Source organism: Notolepis coatsorum, assembly GCF_963971535.1.
Source record: "Notolepis coatsorum genome assembly, chromosome: 3".
NCBI lineage: Eukaryota > Metazoa > Chordata > Actinopteri > Aulopiformes > Paralepididae > Notolepis > Notolepis coatsorum.
The window spans coordinates 18446901-18465900 of NC_140167.1; the positions used below are offsets into that span (position 1 = coordinate 18446901).

The window sequence follows — 19000 nt, forward strand, 5'->3', positions numbered from 1 at the left end:
AATATTCCAGATACTGGCTAATATCATATTTCAATCACCAATATCATGCCTATAGACCTTTTCAGAACAATTCCGTTGCTTTGACCCGTTTATTTCCTGGCAGCTACTGTATTAACAAACATCGCAACATGAAACAAACTGGGGCCCATTTAGAATGTTTATGTTGTCAAATTAGAAAAGATCTATAGAATAAATTTAAACCAAACATTCTAAAAGGACTCAATTTTATTTCCTGTTGTAATGTTTGCTAATATCAATAACTGACAGGATACACATGGGTCCAAAATGTGAATTCCAGTGAAACAGTATATAGCCTACATAAGCAAATGGATAGTGCTGGTATTACCATAGAAACACAACTCCCAGACCACAAAACCTGTACATGTACTTAAATGCTGGGTCCTCCCAACACGCCAGACAACATTGTGATTCGACTGATTTTACAAAAATGAAATCGGATTTATTTCATTTTGTTATGAAACAAATTGCAATCACAGACAAATGCGTAAAGTAGTGCCGCCTCAAATCCTCCGGAATTTTATTCATCTTTAAGACATGACAAAACAAAATTCACTTGCATAACAGTAGTACAGCAGCGGCCAATAGTACAAAATGATTTTTCAGTGTAAAAATAATTTTCTACTCATACCTCATAGTGTGCCATCCTCTCTTAGCGCAAATGCTTGAAATAAAAGATTAGGCACATGATGGATATGATATCGCACTTCAATTACACTTTTTAAGTGATAAGGACAAACTAAAACAGGTAACTCATAATTCCTCACTAAAGAGGTTTTCATACAGACTTGAGGACAAAATTAAGAAAGGTAACGTTTCTAATCCAGGATGAAAACTGTACTGAGTTTCTTTTTTTTTATAGTTTTTTTTTCCTTTTACTGCTGAAGTTGTCCATAGTAAGATTCATAAAACAAACCTATGGTGAGAACAAGATAAAATATGCCATGTATTTTTTTTACCTTTCCTTCTAAGTGCAATTGCCTCGCAGCAAGTGTAATACTATGACAAAAAAATAAAAAAAAATAAAGAAATTACAATGCAAGCTTATGGTCCCAAGAAACAATCACAACTTTTCATAGTTGAAGCTTTGTTGCTTGTAATTGAGCAGAGCGAGAGTTACTGTATAAGTGGCAACTTGACATCTTTCTAGCCCAAAAAAGGAAAAACTAGAAAAGCCAGTAAAACTAGCCCAAAAAAAAAAAAACGAAAAAAAAAATTAAAATATTCCAAATTGTACATATGTTACAAATAAAAAATAAATATCAGCTCTGTTTAATCTAGGGACTTCGTTGATTTCCTCAAGAAAAATAAAGTAATACAAAGAGAGACCATTGTTTTTTCTTCTTTTCGTTTAACAGTGCAGCTTATTTCAAGTGTCTAATAGGGGAGGGGGGGTTTTCATCAAGAGGCCAGCACCCCTCTGCGGATGATATCGGAGCCGTACCGACGGCTCAGGGTTGAGTCCCCCCTCAGCTGGTGGGAATGGCACCTTTTCATGCAGGGTTCCGACTCGCCGTCGCTCGCCGACTTGGCGTCGGCGTTCTCCGAGCCCGCGCGCAGGCGGGTCCTGGGGTACGAGGGCTCCGGCGTGTCACCGAGAGGCCTGAGCAGCGGCTTGCGCTGCGGGGTGGCGGCCGAGTCTGACGTGTCGTCCTCGTCCTCGTCCCTCGGCGCCCCCGCGGGCCTCTCGCTCCTCTTGGGGATCCTGAACTTCCCCCAGTTCTTCAGGTGGTTACTCGACGAGCCGTTGGCCTGGGCTCCCTGGGTCTTTCTCAGCCACCCGTCGGGTTTGCCGGCGGTCGCGGAGACCGGCTTGTAGAACACGTAGGCCTTGTCGGCCGACGCCGGGTCTATAGAGTAGCCGTTGGAGTCCGTGTGCCTGATGTCCCTCAGCCTGATTGATACCGTCTTCACGACGGACTTCGACGCCGGCCTCTTCGCCTCGACTGGAGAACTTTCCCTGAGTCCGCTCTTCTTTTTCTTCCTCCTCTTCTCCTCCTGCTCGTGATCGCTCTCTCGCTTCCGTCTGGGTGGCGCCACCTCGTCCCTGCTCTCCTGCTGCTGCTGCTGCTGCTGCTGGTCTGGTTCTGGTTCTGGAGTCTCCCTCTTTGGAACCTTCTTGGTCTCAAGCTTATGTAGCTTGACATAGCTCATCCCCCGACATATCTCCTGTGTCTGGAGACGACAGTGGTGAAACCCCAGGTTACTGTCTGGGTTCTGTACTCGGACACAGCTCGTCGCCTCGATGGCCGCGGTGTCCTTTACCCGGACACTCTCTTGGTCCTTTACTCTGATGTTCTCGGGGTCCTTTACTCTGATGCTCTCGGGGTCCTTTACTCTGATGCTCTCGGGGTCCTTTACTCTGATGTTCTCGGGGTCCTTTACTCTGATGTTCTCGGGGTCCTTTACTCTGATGCTCTCGGGGTCCTTTACTCGGATGCTCTCGGGGTCCTTTACTCTGATGTTCTCGGGGTCCTTTACTCTGATGCTCTCGGGGTCCTTTACTCTGATGTTCTCGGGGTCCTTTACTCTGATGTTCTCGGGGTCCTTTACTCTGATGTTCTCGGGGTCCTTTATTCGGACGCTCTCTGGGTCCTTTACTCGGACGCACTCTGGGTCCTTTACTCGGACGCACTCTGGGTCCTTTACTCGGACGCACTCTGGGTCCTTTACTCGGACGCTCTCTGGGTCCTTTACTCGGACGCTCTCGGGGTCCTTTATTCGGACGCTCTCGGGGTCCTTTACTCGGACGCTCTCTGGGTCCTTTACTCGGACGCTCTCTGGGTCCTTTACTCGGACGCTCTCGGGGTCCTTTATTCGGACGCTCTCGGGGGCCTTTACTCGGACGCTCTCTGGGTCCTTTACTCGGACGCTCTCGGGGTCCTTTATTCGGACGCTCTCGGGGGCCTTTACTCGGACGCTCTCTGGGTCCTTTACTCGGACGCTCTCTGGGTCCTTTACTCGGACGCTCTCGGGGTCCTTTATTCGGACGCTCTCTGGGGCCTTTATTCGGACGCTCTCGGGGTCCTTTACTCGGACGCTCTCGGGGGCCTTTATTCGGACGCTCTCGGGGGCCTTTACTCGGACGCTCTCGGGGGCCTTTACTCGGACGCTCTCGGGGGCCTTTACTCGGACGCTCTCTGGGTCCTTTACTCGGACGCTCTCGGGGGCCTTTACTCGGACGCTCTCGGGGTCCTTTATTCGGACGCTCTCTGGGGCCTTTATTCGGACGCTCTCGGGGGCCTTTACTCGGACGCTCTCGGGGGCCTTTACTCGGACGCTCTCGGGGGCCTTTACTCGGATGTTCTCGGTGTCCTTTACTCGGATGTTCTCGAGGTCCTTTACTCGGACGCTCTCGGGGGCCTTTACTCGGACGCTCTCGGGGGCCTTTACTCGGACGCTCTCGGGGTCCTTTACTCGGATGTTCTCGGTGTCCTTTACTCGGACGCTCTCGGGGTCCTTTACTCGGACGCTCTCGGGGGCCTTTACTCGGATGTTCTCGGTGTCCTTTACTCGGACGCTCTCGGGGGCCTTTACTCGGACACTCTCGCCGTCCGTCGTTTCAAGTGGTTTGGTGCAATTGCTCTTGATCTGAGTGTTCAGGGAGTCGGGACCCTCTTTCTTGTGGCCGCCTCTCCTCTTCTCCTGCTTGACGGACCCTCGCTTGGTCTTTGTGCCAGAGTGGCCCCACGAGGAGCGAGACTGGGAGCCCTGGGATGACAGCCGGCCGAGGGAGAAGATATCCTCCAAGTCCTTTGCAGAGGCATCACCTACAACAGAGACAAATGATAGGGGAGGGGACTGTGTCATCAAAACATCAATCTCCATGAGGTATGAATGGTACGTTTCAAGAAGTAATAACTGATCAACTGTGCGGCGGGGGCTGTCGCACCAGTTCACATTAGTCCCAATTAGGGCGGACCCCTATTAGTCGATTAGTCGACTAATCGGTCGAAAGGAGCCGTAGTCGACTGCCAACCTCTTAGTAGAATATTTTTTTTTTGTATCATTCTTTCCAAAAGAAAAGAGGCCTAGAAGCGTGGCACAGCGGCACTGAAAGAGGATTTCACCCATCTAATGAACACACTAGACTAGACAAATATCAAGATGTATCCATCAGTGGACCAATTGCATGCTTTTGCAGGGGACAAGAAGCCTTCAGTCGACTCCTTCAGACATTAAGCACCCCCACAGCCCAAATGGAATGATAAAAATATATATATATATATTATATATATATTTTTTTAGTCGACCAATAGTCGACTAACGGCAAATTTTGGCCAATCATAGTCGACCATCCAAATCCTTAGTCGGGGACAGCCCTAGTCCCAATCAATTAAAACACAAACCTTTCCACCGAGGATAGGTAAATGGGGGGGGGGGGGGGGGGGGGGGACACTACAATTCATTTTAAATTCCATTTGTGATTAATCTCGATTAGAGGATTATGTAGGTGTAACCAGGTCAATTGGACATTGTTTATTATTTTATTAAGGATTGAAATGTCACCAAATCCTTTTACAAATGTCTCCAAGTGGTTATTATTATTTATTATTTCTTTATACCAAAGGCACTTTTATTTGAACATAACTTGAGAAAGTTCACATTCGAGAGTTTCGCCTTCCGGGTCAATTATTAGCGCGATGATAGAAGCAACCTTTTCCGGTTTGGGGGTTCAGTTGCAACAAGCATTCAACGTGGGAGGTACGTTTGACTATTGTAGCGCGCAGCACTTTTATGTATTACTCTGTTGTATATATATTTTGTATAAGAATTCAATGTTAACAAATGATAATGACTCAATAGTGTTGTAATGAATGGTGTGGTTAGGTTATATGCACAATTGGAGGTTTTAGACGGTGTATTTCACCGTGCAATATAGTCAATTGGTTGTTCTTTGTCAACAGACTTGACGAGTGAACACATGTTGACGCTATTCCTTTTGTGGTATTTCGACCACCCATTTCATACAGGTATGTGTGCCTTAAGATGTCGATTTATTGTGTAATGTAGTTCAGTTGCAACAAGCATTCAACGTGGGAGACTTGACGAGTGAACACATGTTGACGCTATTCCTTTTGTGGTATTTCGACCACCCATTTCATACAGGTGGCCTCCATTGAAGACCATCAAATAAATGATTGAACAGTGTTCACGTGTGCCGACTCATCCCTAAGCCTCTCACACAAAGAACACAACGCAGGAAAGGAGAACACGGACAGAACATCCGTTACATTGATGCCGGGACCCGGATAAAGATCAAAGAAAGGAGAACGTTATCAAATCGTTCACCGGGGAGCTGCCTCCAGTCAACCAACACAGCCTCATCAATTCATCAGTGGTGAGACGCTGCCATCTAGTGGCCGGTGATAAACTTTTTTTTTTCTTTTTTTGAAGAAAGGAGAAAAATGTCAGGTGGTTCCATGGACCGCGCCCAGGTAAGCCAGTGGGCTGATGAACGGTTTAGTGTGCAGTTCACTGATTGGGCTGACATGGACAATTGGAATAGTGGAAAAAGAAAGAAAAAAGTCATGTAAATAATGTTACGATTGAATGTGTAGGAAATTTAGTTATCGTCATTGTACATAATGTGAATGTTATTGATCTGTTTGGTCAATCCATTATTGCAATATAATTATTTCATTCATCCAAGTTTTTTTTTTCTACAGTATTGAGTATTCCAGTTTTTTTTCTACCTTAGTGTGGGATTCTGTTTCCTCTCGATACTCAGATGCTAGATACCTCCTGTTGCAGGAGTGATAGCTCAGGTACGAGTGTGAGGGATGGAGCTAGAGCCTGGAGCACTAGAGACCCAGTATGTATTTTTATTTGGAGCCAGTGGGTGTTAGTGGGGATTTCTGTTTTTTTCTCTATACACTCAGATGCTAGATACCTCCTGTTGCAGGAGTGATAGCTCAGGAACGAGTGTGAGGGATGGAGCTAGAGCCTGGAGCACTAGATACCCGGTCAGATAATTTTTTTTCTTAGGTGTCTATCATTTCTTTAATAAGTGCCAAGAATGGTGTGGCGTATCAGGCGTCGTGCTGGTCTAAGGGAATTCTGAGACTTGATCAATCTTTTTTATTCTCTGAACCTCTTTTGGGGGTGACTTTTGAGTCGACTAGGGGACTGGGTCCTTGTATCTTGTGCCAGTTTGGGTCAGTGATAGACTACCTATATATTTTTTTTCTCTTTGTATGTCCCCCTTGCTCTGCTGACACAGGATGTTGGTGAAATTTCAGGAGGGGTGAATGTAACCAGGTCAATTGGACATTGTTTATTATTTTATTAAGGATTGAAATGTCACCAAATCCTTTTACAAATGTCTCCAAGTGGTTATTATTATTTATTATTTCTTTATACCAAAGGCACTTTTATTTGAACGTAACTTGAGAAAGTTCACATTCGAGAGTTTCGCCTTCCGGGTCAATTATTAGCGCGATGATAGAAGCAACCTTTTCCGGTTTGGGGGTTCAGTTGCAACAAGCATTCAACGTGGGAGGTACGTTTGACTATTGTAGCGCGCAGCACTTTTATGTATTACTCTGTTGTATATATATTTTGTATAAGAATTCAATGTTAACAAATGATAATGACTCAATAGTGTTGTAATGAATGGTGTGGTTAGGTTATATGCACAATTGGAGGTTTTAGACGGTGTATTTCACCGTGCAATATAGTCAATTGGTTGTTCTTTGTCAACAGACTTGACGAGTGAACACATGTTGACGCTATTCCTTTTGTGGTATTTCGACCACCCATTTCATACAGGTATGTGTGCCTTAAGATGTCGATTTATTGTGTAATGTAGTTCAGTTGCAACAAGCATTCAACGTGGGAGACTTGACGAGTGAACACATGTTGACGCTATTCCTTTTGTGGTATTTCGACCACCCATTTCATACAGGTGGCCTCCATTGAAGACCATCAAATAAATGATTGAACAGTGTTCACGTGTGCCGACTCATCCCTAAGCCTCTCACACAAAGAACACAACGCAGGAAAGGAGAACACGGACAGAACATCCGTTACATAGGCAATTTGATAAGATTAGATTCTAGATCGCTATTGCCCTTCATGTTACAAAGCTTGTATATTGTGTGTCTTTCTGCGTGGCTAATCTTGGCAATCTGTAGGATTTAGCAGGCTAATGATTAATAGTTCTAAAGTCATGAGAAAGTTGCCAACAATATAACAAGACTGAATATTGTGAAGATTTTTACAAGATAGGATCTCGATCCCCCCCCCCCCCCCCCCCCCCCCCCCCCCACATTACGTGTAACATCCATTAGGGCTGTAAAATCTAAGAAATCCATATCACTTCCCGATAGCAATATATATCACAATATCTGTTCAATATGCAAAGTCACAAGATAAATAATCCAGTTGCTGTTCATCGCATTGAACTGCATGATGATGTATGGTGTGATATCAAACCAAATATCACAATATAATTTCATCATATGATCCTGAACCAATATGATAGATGATTGAATAGAGGCCCTGCACAGAATATAATGTCCACTTCTCCTCACGTTGGAAGAAACAACGGTTGCTATGCGCTATGAGAAATATATGAACAAAAATATAATAAGTTGGTGTTATTACTGGATCTCATGAACAAGTCACTGTGGAACGGTAACATCATGATTTTTACAGTGTTTTACTGTAGGTCAAGGTCAAGAGATGAACTATGCAGCACTTGGTAAATTTAGCAACTTTATTAGTTAAGAGTAGGGCTGGGCGATATGGCCTAAAAATAAAATCTCAGATTTTTTTTTTTTTTATCATCCATTTCTTTCTCTTGAAAACTAGAAACGCCAAGGAAATCATTCAAATAAGCTTTGTTTTTATTTGACACAAAAAAATTATCAAACCAAGAAGAATTTCCCTGTTGGGATTGAAGTGCAAACCTAACTTTCACCAATCTTCACAAATCTAACTTTCACCAAACATTACTTTTTGTAAAATAAAAGGTGACTCTTAAAAATATATATTTTTTCAATTGTTCTAAATCATTAATTCGAATTAATCAATCAAATCGATTAATCACCCAGCCCTAGTTAAGAGTCAGTCTCTTTGCACCAATATAATTGTTATGTTGACCGTGTGCTCCAGAATTCATCTCTTTATTCAAATCATGTCCCGTTTCTGAGAGAGGCACCGTTCCGTCGCCCTACATGTGTATCTTTAACACGAGGCCTCTAGCGGTCGCCCCAACTGCCTAACGGTATGTTTTTATAAACAAATGTATTTTATTCCTCAGGTTTATCATTTGTATACGCAGATTACATGTTGCTAATTATTGCCGTTTTATTTCTGTTTGTATTCCAGGTAAATAATCATACTGACTAACTACCTAACTATCCATCTGCATGACCTGTAGAGTGCTTGAGTTGTGTGTGAGTGGAAAATTCAATAAATACATCAAAGCTAAGGTCGGAATTTTTCCTTTAGTCCGGAAAAAACAATTGATCGGCTGCACCCTTCCAAAGGGGAGATTTAATTATTTACATAAAGAGTGCAAGTGATTAGATATTTGGACAAACACGAGGCCTCTAGCGGTCGCTACCGTCCACTCACCGGTCAGCAGCTCCTGGTCCAGCAGCTCCTGGTCCAGCAGTCTGACCTGCTGCGTGAAGATCTGCTCCTGGAGGCGCCACAGGATACGCTTCATCTTCTCCCTCCTCGTCACCATGTAGGTCAGGTTACGCACCTGCGGGAGTGTTCATTATGCTATTATGCTTCCCACTGGTTCAATATAAAATTCATGTTTAAGGAATACGTTATTATGTCCTTGGGGGAAATGTGTCCTCTGTATTTAAGCCATCCTAACTATAGTGGACAGCCACAGTGCCATGCCTAGAAACCAACTCCAGCTTTAATGCCAGGAGTCTGTACCAAGCATCTATGTCTTTAATGATGTGGGAGAATACTGCACCCGGAGGAAACCCCCACAAATACGGGGTTTGAACCCGGGACCTTCTTGCTGCGAGGCAACCGTGCTAACCACTGCGCCACCATGCCGTGCGTTATGGTCGCGGCAAGCTGGAACGGACAACATGCACAGTTGAGCAGTGGAGCCGTATTAATGTGTCATTGTATCTTTTTGTGGTGGGCGGGCCGCCACAAATAAACCTAAATATGTGAAACACTGCTGAATAGGCTTGGGCTGTATAATTTTTTTCATACGGTCATACCTTGATGACCTAATACCCCGGTATACGGTATATGACGGTATGACTTTCATTTTCATCAGCGGGGGGGGGGGGGGGGGGGGGGGGGACCCGTGTTACCAAGTAAACAAATCACGGAGATGGCCAGTTAGCCCGCAGCATCCAGTACTACTATCGTTAGCTCTCAGAATGGTAGCCAGAAGCCTGCAGCATCCAGCGGCGGAGCTAACAATATACTCGTTATTATCACCATACATAACGCTTGCTTATATTGAAACACGTTGAGATTAGGGCCGTTCTTTCAACCTGAAAGTGCACTTTCTTCAACCTCGAAGTAAAGAAATCACAGAAGGTAGCCAGTAGCCACTGCCACCTGCCGGCACCATCCAGGTATCGACGTGAGCTAACGGTAGCTAGTTAGCCTTGTATCAACGTGAGCCAGTTGCATTATGATTAAAAAATTTCAACACTGGCGGCTAGGTGGTGTAGTGGGCAAGGCACTCGCCACCAGTGTGGAGACGCTAGGATTCGCGTGTTCGAATCCAGCTCTCCACATTGTTTTCAGTTTAGCTGGTCGTCCGCAGTAATACACATTGGCCGTATTACGGGGAGGGAAAACTGAAGGGTGGGGATCGAACGTTGTGAACAAGCGACTCCACAAGTCGGTTGGTGCGCCTGCGCAGTAGAATCAGGAAGTGTCGGGGGCAGCGTGAGCCTCCCACGCGTTACTCCTCGACACAGAGATCGAGCTGCGCAGGTGAAAAGATGCGACTGCTGTTACCTCAAGTACCGGAGGGGACTTGTGCTATGTATGACTTAGTCCACATTGCAGCCGGCTTGTGGGAGGCAAGAAACAGCGTTCGTGACAGGGGAGGGTTGAATTGGATGATACGAAAATTGGGATGGGAGAAAATATAGAAAAATGGGAGAAAAAGTGGATCAAAAACAAAAAAAAAAATTCAACACTCACTCACCCCGTTTTATATTACATTCCCAAAGAAGTGCCTCCTTCTCTCGTAGTCTCGTTGTGCTGGATGAAGTCACTGGCGACTCGTGGAGGCGAGGGTTTTGCTTAAATCCGAACAGACTCCAGTCCTTTAATTGTCCAAATGCGACAGTGTGTGCAAGTTTAGCTCGTTTGACAAAACGTTAGCCATCTGTGGTCAGGGACCTCATCGTGGGCTGGAGTGACGGTGGTTAACTTCGACGCTTCATCGTTCAATTGTAACGTATTATTATTATTGTAACTGCAGTCGTGTCACAGTGTAATTCAAGTTACGCTTCAGTATGATGTCATAGTAGAACCGGTTAGAACATTCTGGAAGTTTGAGGATGCTTAAAGGGGCTATGTATTATAAATGTCATTTTTCAGTCTCTAGCATTGTATTATAGTAATAGGAGTTCGTATCAATGTGTTTTAGGGTCTAAATACCATATTGGCGGATTGCTCAGATTCAGCCCCTTTCGTCGTCTAGTAAATCAGGTCATATTTTTTTTGAACGGCCAATACGCGTCATACGGCCGCTGGGTAGCGCACAGTGATGCGATTGGCTCTGTGGTTGGAGCTAATGCCCGCCCCCATTCTACCGAGAATACAGAGGTACCGAGAAAACGGAGTGCGGTCACTTGCATCTTCATATCTTCCACGATGAGCAAACCCAGCAAACCCCACACAGGCCTTACAGGACATGTTCTGTTCCTGGCTGTAAAGCTAGTACTACTAATACGTCTTTGCACACTTTTCCCGTGGATGCCGAACTACGCCAGCAATGGACACAGTTCGTTTTTGGGGACCCTCCTAGTTCTGTCGCAACGTCTCATACTCGGGTTTGTACTGCACATTTTTCCGCAGAAGACGTTGTCAATCAAGGTCTTTTTGATGCTGGGGTGACATCCTGGATTCTTCTAAAGAAAGGAGTTGTGCCTACTATTCGGGACCCGACAGAAGTAGTAAGTAGATATGTCGTTCACGTGTGTGTGTGTGGGTAACCATTGTTTGGGGGGTGAGTACAATCTAACGTTAGTGTGTGTGTGTTCGACGGTGGGGTAAACAAAGGAGTTGTACCTACTATTTGGGACGCGACAGAAGTACACTGTATATAACGGTATGCTGCTCTTTATAAAGTAACGTTATAGCAAACTATTGAAGCAAGCTAGTCATAATTAAAAACTGCTCAATACAAACACAACTAGTCAGAGGTAAACAAGGTAACGTTACTTATAGCAAGCTATCGAAGCAAGCTGGCTGGTCAAGTAAGTAACGTTACTCGCTCTTTTCGGCAAGCCATTATACTAACGTTGTAACTAACGTTACATACATACAAGATAAACTTACCAATCGGAAACTATTTGCAAGCCTCGCTGTTGCAACTCGACTTCTTCTTCTGAATCATACTGTGGGTCGCTCTCTGGATCCCAAACATAATGTACAGCCATGTTGTATTAGTTAGTAAAATCGGTATATGTTTTGCGTGTCGGAATAAAAACCCTTCACCTGAGAGGGAAGGACGGGGAGATGGGCGGAGCTATTTGGTGGGTGGCTGTCACTCAAAGCATTCTGCTAGTATGGGTGGAGCCAAGCCAATAACAGCTTGAAATCCTAAAACAGAAAAATGCTGGTTTTGAGTACTTGATTAGAAATATAAAACAATGATTATTTTTGGAATAAACCTTACAGATGTGTTACATAGACTCACAGGAATTGTGTAAAGTTGCCCAAATAGTGCTAGGAATAGCAATACATAGCCCCTTTAAGCTTTAGCAGTCTGCTCAAAGATAGAGGAAATGCATACAGGTTACTGAGGTTAGTGTGATGCACCTCTGTGTTCTCCTCATGTGACTCACAATAGCCAATCAATCATTAGGAAACTGCCCTCTGCTGGCCGTGCTGTGTGTGTGCAGTCCCCGTCGAAACTCCGTTTCAGTGTAAATATAAACTGAAACCCAACTGATTTTGACGGTATTGATTTTCAATACCATCGGTATTTCTAAATACCGTGGTATACCGTAATACCGTCATACCGCCCAAGCCTACTGCTGAACACACCTAAATAATAAATAGATTGATATTTTGCTGTGACAGCAAGTTTAAGAAGAAATATTTGAGTGTCCAGTCCACAATCAATAGGCAAAATTCTCTGTTTCCAGCTTGTTAGGATTTCTGCTACAATGCTTACAACTGGTGCTATAAGATGAGATCATATCACCTAATTTTTTCTATTTCTATTGTTGATTTATTCTTAGTTTATATATATATAGAATGTAGCCTATACATTTTATTGATCGGTTTTACAGGAGCAGATAAATGTTTTGCTTTAAAGAGATGTATGCAGACAGTTGTTTTATAAATGTCTATTTTTAAATCATAATCATTCTTTACGTTAATTTCATCATCAATTGTATGTACCGGTATCTGTTTTTGCTTGAAGATTCGTGGAAGAAATGCTCAGCTAGAGGCTAAAAGAGATCCTAATGAAGAGCAAACGCACACAAACACCTGAGGCAGAGCCAGGTCTTCTGGCTGCTTCTACAGCACACATTTTAACTCATAGGAGCTGGAAAGCAGCCTAGAATCCCTGGGCAGGGCCTTTTGGCTGTTCTAGAGCACCATTTCTGCTAACATGGAAAATGTATGTAATGTTTAGACTTTTCTTTCTTATAACGTTTAGAAGTCTAGTAATGTTTATAAATGTCTTTAATGTAATGTTTATAAATGTATTTAATGTAATGTTTAGAAATGTCTTTTACGTAATGTTTAGAAATGGCTTTTACGTAATGTTTAGAAATGTATTTTACGTAATGGTTAGAAGTCTTTAATGTAATGTTTAGAAGTCTTTAATGTAATGTTTAGAAGTCTTTAATGTAATGTTTAGAAATGTCTTTAACACTTTCAGTGCCCAGCAGGGGGCGCACATTTAGTGCTTGAATGACCACCATCCGCTTCAATGTTAACGTTAATATCGCCTAATCTATGTTTTAAATTATGGCTATGTGTCTAATCTGCCCATCAATGACTTTTTATCGGTTCATTTCCGTTTTATAGCATTTTGAAAAGCCCTCGTTTTTAAGGGGGGGAAAAAAGATTCTCTGATAAACGCCCTGTGCTGTAATATTCTAGAACGTTGTCATTTTTCGGCCTATTTATGAATCGTTTTCAAATAAACGCTAGACCATCGATAGTATGTGTACGCATGCACGCTGGTGCCGTGCGCTGAAAATCGATTCTCCTAGTTCCTGACCGCTCGCACAGTCAAACAACCTGGGGGACACATATGGGAAAAGCTTATATCTCCGTGAAAACGGGTCTGATCATCCCAAGACTGGTAAAATAGATTCCTTACCTGAGATCAGATGGTATCCAAATGGATTATTCCAATTCCTGATCGCCATTCCAAAAATCGATCCTTTTATCGATCCAATGCTACGTACTGTAAAGACATATTACACGCTGTCCTGAGGGTCCAGAATGAATCTGATCGGCTCCGGTTACATGCGTGAGAAGTAAAATGTGGATTCCGGAGTTTTTTTTTCTCATCGATTTTCATTGAGTCCAATCCAAAAGGGTGCATTACCATCTGGGAGACGATAGGGGGGCGCTTTTTCACATCTGAGCGCCTGGTGGGGCAGGCTTACCAACGGTAGACTCTGTTGATGAAATATGAATTCAGATCGCTAATAAAAAAATAAAAGCAAATATTCTCGTGATGGGCATTCAACTCCGCGGGCTGATAACCCGAGATATCTCGGGTTGGGCATTCAAAGTGTTAATGTAATGTTAAGAAGTCTTTAATGTAATGTTTAGAAGTCTTTAATGTAATGTTTAGCAGTCTTTAATGTAATGTTTAGAAGTCTTCAATGTAATGTTTAGACATTTATTTTACGTAATGTTTAGAAATGTCTTATGTAATGTTTAGAAATGTCTTATATAATGTTTAGAAATGTCTTATAGTTTAGAAGTCTTTAACACATTGAGTGCCAGCCACAAGAAATCTTGTTATTTCATGCCATGCGTTGAGTGCCAAAAACGAGAAATCTCGTTATTTAATCGCTATTTTTTTTATTAGCGATTTCCATTCATTTTTCATCAATCTAGCCTCACGTTACCATTGGGGATCTATCTGAGCTCGAACAGGGGAAATACCGCCCCCTATCGTCTCTCCGGATGGTATTGCACCCATTGGATTGGACTGAATGAAATGGATGGGGAAAAAAGTCCGGAATCCACATTTTACTTGTCAGGCATGTAACCGGAGACGATCCCATTCATTGCCGAGCCGCAGAACAGCGTGGAATATGTGTTTAGAGTACCCAGCGTTGGATCAATAAACGCGATCGATATTTGGAATGGCGATCAGGAATTGGAATAATCTTTTTGGAGAACATTTGATCTGAGGTAAGGAATCTATTTTACCAGTCTTGGGATAATCAGAGTTTTTTTCGCCTATATCTCAGCGTGTCCCATATGTGTGTGTGTGTGTTCATGTGCTGATCAGGAAATAAGAATAGATTTTTCAGCCCGCTTCTCTAGCGTGCATAAGTACACATATACTATCGATAATAATAATATTTCAAAAATATTAGAGAAATTATTTGTGAAACAACTGGATCTTTTCATTGGCAAATACAAAATACTGAGTGAACACCAGTATGGGTTTAGGGGAAATAGAACTACTACATATGCAGTGATGGAGATGGTAGAAGAGATAACTAAAGCAGTTGACAATGACAAGTGTTCTATTGGTATTTATATTGACCTAGAGAAGGCTTTTGATAAACTGGAGAAGTATGGGATACGAGGTATAGCTAACTCTTGGCTGAAGAGCAACTTGGAAAACAGACAGCAATGTGTGTAAATTAATGACACTGTCAGGATTTAGGAAGGTCACATGTGGAGTACCCCAGGGATCTGTGATAGGTCCAAAACGTTTAATACTTTATATTAATGATATGTGCAATGTTGCTGAACTGTTAAAGTTTGTTATTTTTGCAGATGATACACATTTATATTGCTCAGGAAGTAATTTAAATGAACTTTTGTTTGATATTGAAAGAGAGCTTGAAATTCTCAAAACTTGGTTTGATGTTAATAAATTGTCTCTCAATATTAAGAAAACTAAATTTATGGTTTTTGGTAATCGAAAAGAAATAGAGGGGGATATAGAGTTAAAAATGTGATGTAAAAATAGAAAGAGTTTCTGAGATAAAATTTCTAGGGGTAGTTATTGACGAGAAATTAACATGGAAACAACATGTTAACTATATTCAAGGAAAAATATCTAAGTCAGTAGCAATATTGTATAAATGTAAGGATATATTAAACTACAAAGCCTTGCACATCATTTACGGCTCACTTATACTTCCTTACATATCTTACTGTGGAAGTATGGGGGTCGACATTTAAAAATACAGTAAATCCAATAGTCTTACTGCAAAAGCGGGCCATTCGGAACCTTTTCAAGGCTGGTTACTATGAACACACAAACCCATTGTTTATAAAGTCTCATATTATGAAATTTAATGATTTGGTTTATTATAAAACTATGCAAATAATGTACAGAGCTAAAGCAAAGTTACTCCCAGACGGGGTGCAAAGGTTTTTTTCAATACATGAAAGAATATATGATTTGAGAAATATTTGTAAATTTACTGTTCAAAAAGCTAAGAAAGTGATTAAAAGGAGGTGTATTTCTATTATTGGGGTTAACTTGTGGAACAATGCTGATATACAGTTAAGAAAGAGTAATTCGCTTTTGGTTTTTAAGAAAATGGTTTGTAAAGCTATTTTTGAAAACTACAAGGGTGAATAATACTGTTCTTTTTGCTATTTTCTTTTAGAATACTGTTTGAGTCTTAATTTTTGTTAAGAATATAGGACAGGCATATATAAGCATTATAATTCAGTCTGTACCTTTTCAGTCACTGTAAAATCAAATATTGTTAAATGATGGTGTATATTGTATTGTGTGAGATGATGACTGAATAAACTACTAAAGAAAATAGAAAGAAATAATCTAGCGTTTATTTGAAAACGATTCATAAATAGGCCGAAAAATTACAACGTGTTTTGTGTATTCCACTAAAGCGCAATTCCTGCAGAATCACCATTTTTTTTGGAAGTTTCCAAAAACGAACGTTTTTCAAAATGGTATAAAACGGAAATGTACCGATTAAAAAACAATCCGTTTCGACAATGTTGACTGCAAACAAGTCATTGATAAGCGACGGGCGTATTAGACACATAGCCATAATTTAAGATATAGTTTATGCGTTCGCAAATGTGCTCGCCCTCCCATTGACTACAGCGCTGGCACTCAAGCGCTAAATCGTGCGCCCCCTGCTGGCACTCAAAGTGTTAATGTAATGTTTACATTTCTTTTATGTAATGTTTAGAAAAGTTTTTAATGTAACGTTTAGAAAAGTCATATTTCATGTATAACTACGTTCCTTATTTTAACCGATTATGCTTTGTTCAAGTTCAAGTTCAAGTTCTTTAGTTCTTAGTTCTTTGGTTGCGTTTCGACTGTGTAGAACTCACCAGCCTTGTCATTATTATAGTTACTCATCTATTACAGACACCACAACTTTCTTTTTATTCTCCCACTGCACTGTATTTATTCAAACTCTTCCTAAGCTATTTCGGGGCAAGACCACATCTCAACAGGGGTTCATCCCCCTCTCTGCGTCTCCTTCCTGCTCCTCTCTCTCGCTGTGGGCCACAGCCGACCACCAGCACCCGGTCCTTCCTCTCCACTCACGGGGCGGCGGCGGAGGAGGAGGATGAGTAGGAAGAGGAGGAGGGAAACCTGTGGAAAGTGGAAACCTACCCTCTCCAGGTCCTGGCGGAGGTGCGTGAACAGCTGGAGGCGGCGGAGGAGCACCTCCTGCTCGCGGCGCGCCAGGCTCTCCTCCTCGTCCTTCTTGGGCGTGAGGAGCGGCTGGTTGAAGTTGGCCTTGCGCTTGAGCTTCCAGTACTGGTAGAGGAAGTCCACCACCTCCCGGGGGAGCTTCAGGTGCCTGGCCACCTCCTCCATCTCCACAAACTGGTAGAAGTCCTCCTCCAGCTCCTGCAGCTTCTGCTTGCGGTGGTTGACCCTCTTGTCCTCCTGCTGCCTGATGCTGCTGATGGCCTCCGGCCCGCTGGGCGCCCTGGCGGGGAGTAGAGAGGAGGTGCCGCCCTCCTCCCCTCTCACTCGTCCCCTCCTCTTGCCCTTCTTGTCCCTGGCCTCCTCCTCCTCCTCGTCCCCCGAGTCCCTGTCTCTGGACTCGTCCCCCTCCTGCCCGGAGTGCTTAGGACAGTAGGACTTAAACTTGACCTCGTCCTCCTCGGTGAGGAAGGTGTTCATCTCCAGGCTGGCCTGCAGGCCACACGTGACGTGGAATGCAGTCCGGCAGTTCTTCGCTGAGCACTGAAGGGGGAGAGAGAAGGAGATGTTTAGGGAACGCAAGTTACGCAACACTGTGCACGGTCTCACGAGTCAGAAGGAAGTTCATTAACGTTATTCAGGGTATCTGCAGGTTTCAACAAGTTAAATGGAAGACTTTTTAATACCACTTAGAGCTAAATGTAATATCAATTTCATGGCCATACTAGCAATTATTTTTTATAAAAAGACTATTTTAAAAAGACGTAGCAACACTGGCGGCTGCGCGCCAATTTTAATTCTCACACGTTCCATACAAGCTCTCACCAGACGCACCAAGCTCCCGGTAGCTCCGCAAAACGACTTGAATACAAAAACATTTAATATATTTAATATTATTTCATAAAACCTTCATTTCATACCTGTGCAAATTACATTTAAGACTAAGAAAATATTAATTTCTAACACATTAAAAAAATATATATTAAAAAGACAAAATCAACAAACAAAGTCTTGATTGACTAAGACCAGGGCCCTATTCCCTGTACCTGGTTCAACTAAGTCGATCAAAAGTCCCATTATCCAGATTCAATTATGTTTGAATCCGCGCTTTCCCTGTTCCTTGAACGCTGATTCAGTCTCGTTCATTCGAACCAGACTTGATACGCAGGATAATTGCGCGCGGCCGCCTCACCTGAAAAGACAGCAGGTGTCGATCGCAGAAATCCTGATTTTCTAACGGCATTGATTGATTGATTGATTTAAAACTTTATTAACAGATTGCAGAATGGGTACGATACAGTACGGCTCAATAGCCTCTAGGGGTGGGACAATACATCGATCCAGATCGATATATCGATCTATTATCAATAATCAAATAGGATCGACGCAACGTAAAAAGATCGATTCATATTGCGATACTCTTATTTTGAAAATCCCCGCGAGTCATATCCGCCGGCGCCCAGTATTGTGAAACTCCGTGTAGAAATTACAGCAGTGTTTGCGTCTGCTGTAAAGCACTACAGAGCGTCTATTTTGCGAGCCGATATAAGTCTGTGCAGTTTTTTCCCCGCAACGGGTCAAATGCATATAACAGGCGTTGCATCGTCGCCATTCCTTTATGCCAACGTCGCGTTAAATATCTAAATGAACGTCGCGTTGGCTGCTAAAAGCTAAGCAGCTAACCGTGAGAGAGAACAGGAGAGTGGAAAGGGGACTTGGAAGGAGGAGGGGTGGGGGCTGTGGGGGACTGTGTGTGTGTGTGTGTGTGTGTCTGTGTGTGTGTTAAAGCTCAATATATAAAAACAAAAGTGAACAGGAGGTCTATTTGTATTAAAAACAATAGATTGTTTTTCATTTAAATGTCTGGAAGAGCTCAAAAATAAATACATCAATTGATATTTCCGTAGCCTTTTTTTAGTTGATCTAAATGTGACTGATTGTGTT

The 19000-nt window shown here is 42.8% G+C and overlaps 1 protein-coding gene across 1 annotated transcript in view; it reads right to left on the minus strand.

Annotated features, from left to right (window-relative positions):
* Positions 1-533: 533 nt before the first annotated feature.
* The window catches only part of jade1 (jade family PHD finger 1), a 48543-nt gene continuing 30076 nt past the window's right edge, over positions 534-19000 (minus strand). Inside the window, exons 9-11 of the mRNA XM_084311100.1 lie at positions 17018-17599; positions 8602-8734; positions 534-3788 (exon numbers count right to left, since the gene is read on the minus strand). Of these exons, the coding sequence (XP_084167226.1) occupies positions 1420-3788; positions 8602-8734; positions 17018-17599 (3084 nt within the window). The 3' untranslated portion in view covers positions 534-1419. The remainder of the gene's footprint in view (positions 3789-8601; positions 8735-17017; positions 17600-19000) is intronic.